Here is a 10,982-nt window from a genome sequence, read left to right as displayed (position 1 = left end):
ATCATGTCCACCTTCAGTCTGTGCAGCAAATAAAGTTCTCATTACATGATGGTGTTCGTATACAGCAAGTTAGGAGTTATGTTAAAGTTATACAGTATGCAACTTTCTTTGATCACTTACAATATCATCTATTCTTGGGTTGGAGTTGTCACGTCTTGCTGGCAAAGAGGCGCTTTCTATTCCTTGAATTGAGTGAAGACAGAAACATTATGTACTTTTCTCACTTTTAAATCCAGATCCTCAGCTGTTTCAGCACATTTTAGTTTAAAATATAACATTAAAAACATCATTTTTGGACAGTGTCCTTAATAACTTGTGCATCCTGTTCAGGTTTATTGAGGCACACATGGAATAAACAGCAATGTGGAGGCTCAAAATAGTGCGAAATATCAGTGACGTGCTGATATGGATATCTTCTATTTCATTTAAGAATAGGAGGTGAAGGTTTGTCCTCTCCTGTTTGATGTTACACTTCCTGGAGTCAATAAATGTTTCAAGTAAAACTACCAAATGTTGGAATCAGTAAACAACTCTTACCTTTACATTGTCCACATGCTGCTCTCAGAGATCGGTGACAGATGAAAACAATATTTCCAATCACAGAAATGACCAGGCAGACTATCGCTATCACCAGAGCAACAAATTCAGAGCTTGTTGTTTGCTCTAGAGAACAAAGAAGAAAGTTTCATTCATGATGTTAATAAAATATTATGAAGATCACCTCCAGTGCTGAACTTATAATCATACCAAGCTCTAGTTTTGTTCCGTCTCCAAACAGTATCTCTCCACATGTGGCCACAGCACAGTAGTAAGTCCCAGCATCAGAGGAGCTGACGTTCTTAGAGAAGCGATAAACACAGCTTCTCTGAGTGTCAGATCTCTCGTCACATCCATCACGTCTGTTTCCATCAGTGTAGATGATGTGTGGATGAGATTTATTTGATCCGGCTCTGAACCAGTACACACTGTGACCTCCTGGACACGTTTGACTCTCAGAGTCAGAGAGGACTGAACACTGCAGAGTCATCAAGTCTCCTGGACGGACTGGATCAGAAACTGTCGGCCGCTGAACAACAGTGTAGTTTGATGTCCTCTGAGTGTTTCCTGTGTATTTGAAGACGTTCAAAAGTAAAATAAACACAATATAAAATGCTTTGACATGATGAAATGTAGCAGTAAGAACCTATTGTTCAGATGATTAAATCATGGGTCAAATATCCACATTGCCAACATGGAGTAATATTTCTAATTTAAAATGTTAGGATATAATGTATATGAATTGGAAATCCTTTTAACAACTGCTAAATCAAACAGTTTTTTTTATAAATTGTTTAGTCATTAAAACAGTCAAACAATCAAGTGTCCTGGACGGCCTCTGAACAACAGTGTAGTCTGATGTCTCTTGAGTGTTTCCTGCACAATAGACAACTTTGAAAATGTCCAAACACATTTTTAAAGCTTAAAGATTTTAGCAGTGGTGTATGGTTTAGTCTGGTGGAAGTATGGTTTACCTCAAACATAACACACTATTAAGAGAAGCTTCTAACCGTTTTTTAAACAGTCTCAACTTTTAACTGAGGCTTCCATATGACTTACAAAAGCAAAACCAACCATCAGCAAGCAAATAGACTATGTACTTATTTTTAATGCCTGTCACTGCTTCTGCTAGAAGCGATTCGGAGCATGCAGGCACACAGAGCCTTTGTTCAGATTTTCACCAGCAACGTTTTAAACGTTTTAAACAAAAGCAGGAGATAATATTTTTCTTCAGATCAAACTCGCAAACATGTACACACAATGAAAGTTCTTTAAAGCTGCTTTAACATGCTTAAATAAACTCACATCATTACCTTGTACCAGCAAATATGTGCCACTCCATTTGGTATTAATCCACTCGCTGATAGCACAGTGATACAATCCTTCATCTTCCTGGCTCGTACTCAGAATAGTCAGGTTGCTTAAACTGTCATCCTCATTCACAACCACTTCGGACTCAGAAATCCCAGCTTCATACTTTGGTGCTGTAGACTTCCACAGTGTCACGATTAGTTTCAAAGTATCCCCAGCAGTCTGCTTGTACCAGTAGAGTTGTCTGCTGCTCAGCTCTTTAGGCAGAGCACATGTGATGGTCGCAGGTTCACCAACTTGAACTGTGGTCACTGGAGCCAACGTATCTAGATACAATTAAAATGTAGAATAAATTAAACATTAAATAATCATTCAGCCAAATATCTGGACACAGTCATTACGACGTATCACTTACAGGCCTGATGAAGGATAAGCAGTGTGAGCCATAACGTGATCATCTTGACACTGTCTCTTGTTAGGAGAACTCTTATTTACTTTGTAAGTGAAGATGGTGACGTGGTCATCAAAGCCACACCTCCAAATCTGATTGGTCTGATCTAAATATGTGTCTCAGTTCATTTCCTGCCACAATGGTTTTGTTTGTGTGATGTGCCTCATCTTTTTTCCCCTCAGATTTTTTCATTCAGAGAAGATTCATGTTTCTCACAGATTTGACGAACTCAAACATTTAGTCTCAACATGGACAGGTTCTCTGTCTTGTAAGGCTCATTCCACAATCCTCTCAGCATTTGAGAAATTATGGGGCTCTCACTTACTACACAAACACGGTGGGTATTGCAAGATATTATTTATCAATATCACATCATTTATCTCAGAGTTCTTTAATAAGTTTTCTCTGTTGCGTCTGTGTTTAGCAGTGCCAAGACTAACTAAAATAAATAACTCTTACTGGCCACTACTGTCTATATATGCTTTAGCTGTTTGATGTTTGTCCCACCGTCATGATTCATTTATGAATCCACATCAGTGCCCCTGCTCTGTCTGATAATACCTCTGACCTCTGTTGCTTTTTATTCCAATTTTATTCCAACAAAGACCATCCCAAAAAAAGATACAGATTCAGTATGCGTAAAATGTATGTCAAAGATCTAAATGATTGAGGAGGGCTGGACGCAGGAATAAGGGTGAGTGTCGAGGGATAGAGAGATGAAGGGATGAAGAGATAAGGGGATGAAGGGAAAGGGAAGAAATTGCAGCTGAGGAAGGACGGATAGTGAAGAAAGATATTGGACTGGTGTCAGTTGGTGTCAGGACGACACAAGGGAACCAAAGGGGTCGGGACTATGAGTGGGGGATTGATGTTTTGCTAGGAAGAAGGAAACAGTTAGAAAAGTTTTTATTTGATGTCAGAAGAGTGAAACCGAACCGAAAGCTTGCTTCAGGTGAGCTACTGTCCCCTCTGATGTGTTTAAGGTTTGGAGACGGTCAGAGTGTTGACAAGGACAGTTTGGGTTACAGTGACTTTGCCTGTTGGTGGAGTGGCCTGGTCTTGAGTGGGTCTGAGAAAAAGGCCGCTGTCCCATTGATACCTGACCAGATATCACAGTTTATGTGAAGACAAAGGCAAAGGGGTAAGGAATGTATAAGGTGTGCAAACAAACATTGCTGAAATGGGATGTGTTTGAGGTGTGGTCTTTGTTCCCGGACCTAGTTTAAAACTACACCTATGAGGTTATAAAATCTTTTCATTAAATGTTAGGAATGGAAAGCAGTCTCTCACATCACAACTTGGACAAACAAGCACATGTTGTTGAAAGTGATGGTGCCAAGTACCAAGTGGCTACTGCTTGAGTTCTTGCCCAAGCAGATGATGGAGGCTGTTGACTAAGCTCTGGCTTTCTATGGGGTTTTGGGGGATGGTGGAGGTGGCAGATAGGCTTCGAATTGGGATCCAGTAAGAGGTGTCAGACATTGTGCCAGTGCAACAACAAGCCAAAGCAGTACTTGATAGTTTGGTATGTCCCTGACCTTGAAACTCACACTTACCCATTTTTCCTGCTTCCAGCACATCAACTTCAAGGACAAAACATTCACTTGCTGCCGAACATATCCCACCCACTGACAGAGGCCATTGTAACAAGATAATCAATGTTATTCACTCGACTTGTCAGTGGTCATGATGTTATGGCTGATGGGTGCACAAGGAGGTGTAGGCGGTGGCCGTAACAGCAGAGTACATTGCAAACAAACATGTTGGAGGTGTCTCAGACATTGTGGTGAGATCACACGTCTCAGAAGCACATCTGTTTTTTTCTTTAGAGGTTGTATGTTTCACATAAACCAGGACAAGACCCGTGTAGCAGGAAATGCTCTTTCATTGTATATTGTGTGATAACTGTCACAGCCCCTCTACTCGGTAGGCTCTACTGCTGTTTTGCTCTTTGTGTCCAGGACTGCAGACCTGATGGCAGGCTAATCAGGAGAATGGGACACACCTGGGCCCGGTGTGCCTCATGTATTTAAGCCAGAGCAGCAGCAGCAGCCAGACTCTGGGCAGACCTCCTATCACCACACACCTCTGCGTTGCTCTTTTGTTTGTTCTTCTTTGTTTTTACACCACAACATCCATGCAACACATTTACACCCATCCACACCCCACACAACTAACTTTACAGATTATTCATATCTACATGTTTTTGTTGGTTTTGACTATTTATGTTGTAAATAAATTAATTATTTGATTAGTATACCCATGTGTCTCCCGTTTTTGTCGCAGGCTAAGAGCCGGGCTGTGACATAAACATTGAGATGCAACTGAAGGTTTGACCTATCATGACCATGTCACCATGTTCAGTCACAGCATAACTAACAGTTCTCCAAACAAGAGACAGTGTCAAGATGATCGTGTTAGGGGTCACACTGCTTCTACTTCATTCAGCATGTAGGGGATGATATTGACTAAATACTTTCTCATTTATCCTCAGTCAACATGAACTCTGGGCCTGCAGGATCACCATCACCCCCGAGGAGTTTATAGCAGGAGGAACTCTCCACTAACCGGCCTCGTCCCTAAATCTCATACCAGGTGCTGAAGACCTGCAGAGACCACACAGACCTTTGGGCAGACACAGTTATACTGAATACAGAGAACGTCAAGCACTTTAAACATGGGAGCAGTGAACAAGTAAGGACCTCTTTCAAATCCTTAGAAAGGACAACATGCCCCCATGACCCCTGTTTCCTTCAGACAATACAGAAAGAAATCAAAAAAGTAGTCTCTTTTATTCTCATATGCCTTGGACTTTCTAACTGGAGATGCCTGCACCCATAAAGTGAGCTGAAGCTCAAGCAGCACCAGTTGTCCTGAAAGGTTGGCACTGTTTACAAGAAAAAACATCCGAGAGAAGCCTGCAACAGTTTGACTGCCAAAGATAAGACTTCAACCTGCGCATGGGATCGTGTGACGAGGTTTGTGCTGCACCAACAAATGCAGGATATAGGCAAGAGGCCTCAAAAGAATCTTTAAAAAAAGTATTTGCTGAAAGCCAAAACCTGTGGCTTTACTCACCCTAGAGAACTAACGTGCATTAAGCTGCTTCCTGGTGGTCCCTCGTGTTTCAATCACTGTCAGATGTGACATTTATCAGTCACTAAAATTTGAGCTGTTTCAGTTTCTTTACAGTCCAAATCTTTAAATAATCTTTAACAAAAACAACAAATATTTAAAACTTATATAATGAAAAAGTGCATTTCTTTCCTTTTCCTTACTATGTGTTCTGTTGTCTGTTTAACCTCTTTGTTTAATTGTGTCTTAAATGCTGTAAGTAAATGCACCTAATATCACTGAGGAAAAGCAGAGACGCACATGTAAGAAAGACAAAAAGATATTTATGCTTTAATAAGACATGACAAGGTTTTACTACAGATTTCAGATTATTTAAAAAATTAAAACACAACAACAGGATGTGAAACATAAAAAGATGGAAGGATCAACTCACAGTAACATAAAGGGTCATTTTATGCATTCAGAAGTAGATGCAGAAACAGTAGTGTCTGCTTCCTCTCAACAATCATGTTAGACACTTTAAGGTCAGTCGTATAAAACCCCCCACATGTTTTCATAGACATTTACATCGAGCATTTCACTTGAGAATAGACACCGTCTTCAGTCTTTAACTCTTTAGTCTTCCTCCCTCTTGTAGATTTCCCGCCGTGAAAATGCAACGGTATGCAAAGGTATGTGGTATGTGCCAAAGTAACATCCACATGGATGGCAGGGCTAAAGGTTTTCCAGCAGAACATCGTCCAAAGCATTACACTGCCTCCGCTGGCTTGCCTTCTTCCAATAGTGCATCCTGGTGCCATGTCTTGCTCAGGTAAGCAGCGAACATGCATCCGGCTATTGACATGATGTAAAAGAAAAAGAGATTCATCAGACCAGGCCACATTCTTCCATTGCTCTGTGGTACGGTTCTGATGCTCATGTGCCCAATGTAGGCAGTTGACAGGGGTAAGCATGGGCAAAGGACCGGTCTGCAGCCCCGTACACAACAAGCTGTAATGCACTGTGTGTTCTGACACCTTTCTATAAGAACCAGCAGTCGCTTTTTACTTTGAGCTACAGTAACTCTTCTGTTGGATTGGACCACATGGGCTAGCCTTCGCTTCCCACAACACATCAATTAAGCCCTTGTCAAAGTCACACACATCCTTACGCTTACCCATTTTTCCTGCTTCCAACACATCAACTTTAAGGACAAAATGTTCACTTGCTATGTAACATATTCCACCCACTGACAGAGGCCATTGTAATGAGATAATCAATGTTTCACTCGACTTATCAGTGTTCATAAAGTTATGGCTGATTGGTGCACAACATGGATTGTATAAAGAGATGGATGACATGACAGCTCCCTAAAAGTGAAGCCAAAACATTTGGCGCGCCCCCTGCTGACTGGCTGCAGTATAAGTCATAAAGCCCGCCTCCTCCATGTTAACAGATGGGACATGAGTCAAACCATAAAATAAAATACATGCCCAATACATGCTTCTTAAACCTGGTTACTGTCATTACAGCTAGTTATGATCATGCTGATTCACATCCAAGTGTTCATTTTTCTGACAGGTAAAGTTTTAATTAGTTATTTGATGCTGTAAAAAGGATGATTGACAGTTCTGTTGACAAATATGCCTCCTGCAGCCGTTCAGTTCAGAATTAGCAGAGTAGAGGACGAACAGCGAGAGGAAACGTAACTAAAACATTCACTACACTCATTGAAGTTCATATCTGTGAACGTTTGCTTCAGACCAACACAAATAAGCTGTTCTGCTGTTAAACACGCTGCTGTTCAGGATCCTTGCTGTTTTTTTGGTAAGTTAAGTGTGTGTTTTGGTTAGCGAGGTGGCTATTACGGCTCAATCCGCAGATCTCTACTGCGCAGTCTCTAGCTCCAAATGACATCACCATTACAAGATGGCAGCGCCTATCACGGGGGCTATTATGGCATCACTTCCATACAATGACAGCAGATGGAGACACATCGTCCATATTTATATACAGTCATTGGTGCACAAGCATGTGTAGGCGGAGGCCGTAACAGAAAAGTTCATTGCACAGGTGGAAAGAGAGACACACAAGGAGGTGGGAGGTATCTCAGACATTGTGGTGAGATTAGACCTCTCAGAACAACTTCTGTTTTTTTCTTTAGAGGTTGTATGTTTCACATAAACCAGTGTGGCAGGAAATGCTCTTTCATTGTATATTGTGTGATAACCAATGAGATGCAACCGAAGGTCTGATCAAACATGACCATGTCACCATGTTTAGTCGCATCATAACGAAGAGTTCTCCTAACAAGAGACAGTGTCAAGATGATCGTGTTAGGAGTCACACTGCTTCTACTTCATTCAGCAAGTAGGTGATGATATTGACTAAATACTTTCTCATTTATCTGTCTGTAGATGTTAGTGGTAGTTATTTTGAACTCTGTGTTTCTAACATCTTAACTAAACAAATTATTTACTGTTTAAGGTTTTGTAAATTGTAATCTTTTCTAGATTCACTGACTCCAGTGATCACAGTTAAACTTGGTAAACCTGCGACCCTCTCCTGTGTTCTGCCCGATGATGCGTTGACTGGTAGAATCTACTGGTACAAGCAGATTGCTGGGGATAATCTGGAGCTAGTTGTGACACTGCGGACACATACAAACCCTGTGTATGGACCAGAGTTCTCTGCTGCGAGAATGGATGTAAAAATTACTAAGAATATGAGCAATCTGACCATTTTTAAGACAATTCAAGAAGATGAGGGAATGTTTCACTGTGCAATGGTGGCAAGGATAAAGATAAGTTGGCATGGGACCTATTTGTCATTAACAGGTAATTATGTTTTTCCCAGTGTTTTAAACATACTTTACCCACATAAAGGTGCACTGTGTTTGTTGTGAACAATGTTAAATGTGTGACTGAGAATATTTTGGGACAATTTCCAAATGTATTATGCAATATATCTTAAAATATCAAATGTAATGTTATGTCTTTCAATTGCAGGATTTCACCCAGGATCTAATCAGCTTTCTCACCTCTTGAATTATTTCCGAGCAATCATTATATTTTATATTCACAATCCATTTAAACTTTGAACGATTATTAAGGTCTTGTGATATTTTAAAATGTAAAGGGCAATCCCGTCCAATGTTTTTTTTTTTTTTTGATTTTTTTGGGGGGGTTTTGCCTTTAATTGGTAGGACAGCTGAAGAGAGACAGGAAACATGGGGAGTAGAGAGTGGGGGATGACATGCACCAAATGATCGGCAGACCGGGAGTCAAACCTGCGATCAGTGCGTCGAGGACTGTAGCCTCTGTATATGGGGCGCATGCTCTACCGACTGAGCTAAACTAGCGCTCCGATCCCCTCCATTTAATACAATTTTGTATCATGCAGGAAACACTCAGAGGACATCAAACTACACTGTTGTTCAGTGGCCGACAGTTTCTGATCCAGTCCGTCCAGGAGACTTGATGACTCTGCAGTGTTCAATCCTCTCTGACTCTGAGAGTCAAACGTGTCCAGGAGGTCACAGTGTGTACTGGTTCAGAGCCGGATCAGATAAATCTCATCCAGACATCATCTACACTGATGGAAACAGACGTGGTGGATGTGACGAGAGATCTGACACTCAGAGAAGCTGTGTTTATCGCTTCTCTAAGAACGTCAGCTCCTCTGATGCTGGGACTTACTACTGTGCTGTGGCCACATGTGGAGAGATACTGTTTGGAGACGGAACAAAACTAGAGCTTGGTATGATTATAAGTTCAGCACTGGAGGTGATCTTCATAATATTTTATAAACATCATGAATGAAACTTTCTTCTTTGTTCTCTAGAGCAAACAACAAGCTCTGAATTTGTTGCTCTGGTGATAGCGATAGTCTGCCTGGTCATTTCTGTGATTGGAAATATAGTTTTCATCTGTCACCGATCTCCGAGAGCAGCATGTGGACAATGTAAAGGTAAGAGTTGTTTACTGAATAAAGAAACTAAAACTTTTATTTTTTACTTTTATTTAGTGTAGAAAGTACAACATCATACAGGACAGAGCGAAACTTCACCTCCTATTTGAGCCCAGTGTGCCTCATTAAACCTTAAAAGTATGCATACGTCAGTGAGGACATTGCACAACATTTTTTAAGTGATTTACTTATTAAAACTTGTTTAAATGATTGAGGAAAGGTAAGTGTTGTTAAATATAAAATAGTTGTCTTTACTTTGTATTTTATAGGAGCTATAGCATCACACAGGCCATAAGGAGCCACATGCTCTCGGACAAAAAAATAGATCTGTTGAAGTCTACATTGTATATTGTTAATAAATAAATAAATTTCAAACTCAGCTTTAGTCTCCCTATTGCTGTTTATTCTATGCGTGTCTTATGTAGCTTTATTTCTACACAGTATGTTCTGATAATAACTTATTATGAATACTTACTTAATATTCCTCTTTTCATTCATTTGAAGGAAAGGGAAGTGCCTCTTTGCACGACAACTCGAACCAACCACTACATGATGTTGTAAGTGATGATATTCAGTAACATAGAGTTTTACATTTGTTTATTTAAAGCTATTGTGAGGAGTTTTTCACTGGTTAAACAGACTTTAATTCTGATTACTCTTTATGACCTACAAAAGGAAACCAGACCATCAGTGACAACATCGATTATTTCTATATAGTTATTTTTGAAGCCTTAAACCGCTGGCGGTCAGACGAAGCAATTAACTGCACGCTGCGTTTGTTTACATTTTCCAGGGCAAAAATTTAAAGTGAGTGATACATGTGACTGTTAAAGGTATAGTAAGTAATATAATAAAAATCATCACTTATGGGCCTCTATACATGTGTGTTGGTGAGTGTGTGTGCAGACTCTTGTGAGACCCTTCCCTCTGCATCTATTCTGTTGTTTTGCTTTGCACGTTGTTTTCAGGAGGGGCGCTGTTGTGGTTCCCTGAGCCAATCACAGCGTTTAGGTGAGTGTGGGAGTGGTTCAAATTAGCAACTGGGCCCCATTCAGACCGGCGAACATGGTGAAAGAGCGATGCAGAGTTGGCCTTCTTTCTGTTGGGCAGGCACCACCTCAAACCGGGTAGGACAAGCTCACCAGCGGTTAGCATGCTAGCACAAAGCTAACAGGCGGTTAGCATGATAGCACAAAGGTAACCAGCCATGAGCGTGAGAATGAGCTTCCAGTGACGTAGAGCCCAGGAGGAGGGGCCCAGTTTGAATGTGTTGTTGACAAAATGCAAGGAAAAATCCTACTTCTTATACCTTTAAAGGAAGCAGGATGAGATTTTATGTTAAGACCACCTCTTAAGCATGAACAGGACAAAATCATCAGAGCGATAAGAGTTACAGCTTTGTCCACAGGGGGCGCCAAAATCAACACAAACCGAAAGTTCCTCACAGTAGCTTTAACATAATTCCCAACAGCACCATATAGCATAACAGCACCGTATAATGATGACTTTTTTTTTAGACTGAAGGCGGAGATGATCTGAATTATTCTGCGTTGTATTTCTCTGGAAGAAGAGCATCAAGAGGAAGAAAGAAGAGAGAGTTGACTGGAGAAAGTATCTATACTGAGGTTAAATGCTGAATATAAATGTGTCTGTGATGACA

The 10,982-nt window shown here is 40.7% G+C and overlaps 1 pseudogene and 1 gene segment (V, D, J or C); one reads left to right on the top strand and one right to left on the bottom strand.

The window, feature by feature from the left end:
* Positions 1-562: 562 nt before the first annotated feature.
* Positions 563-2,306, bottom strand: LOC138598737 (T cell receptor beta variable 29-1-like; the record flags this gene model as incomplete). The annotated part of the segment is given in 3 exon segments: positions 563-663; positions 1,851-2,174; positions 2,264-2,306. Coding segments are annotated over 3 exon segments (468 nt in total), but the record flags the coding sequence as incomplete, so codon positions are not given.
* Positions 2,307-4,707: 2,401 nt separating this feature from the next.
* On the top strand, positions 4,708-10,982 carry LOC138598736 (uncharacterized; annotated as a pseudogene).

Source organism: Semicossyphus pulcher, unplaced genomic scaffold (genome assembly GCF_022749685.1).
Source record: "Semicossyphus pulcher isolate SPU_LCO1_2020_fin unplaced genomic scaffold, fSemPul1.0.p SCAF_2, whole genome shotgun sequence".
In the NCBI taxonomy this organism is placed as follows: Eukaryota; Metazoa; Chordata; class Actinopteri; order Labriformes; family Labridae; genus Semicossyphus; species Semicossyphus pulcher.
This window is presented reverse-complemented; position numbering and strand designations above follow the sequence as displayed.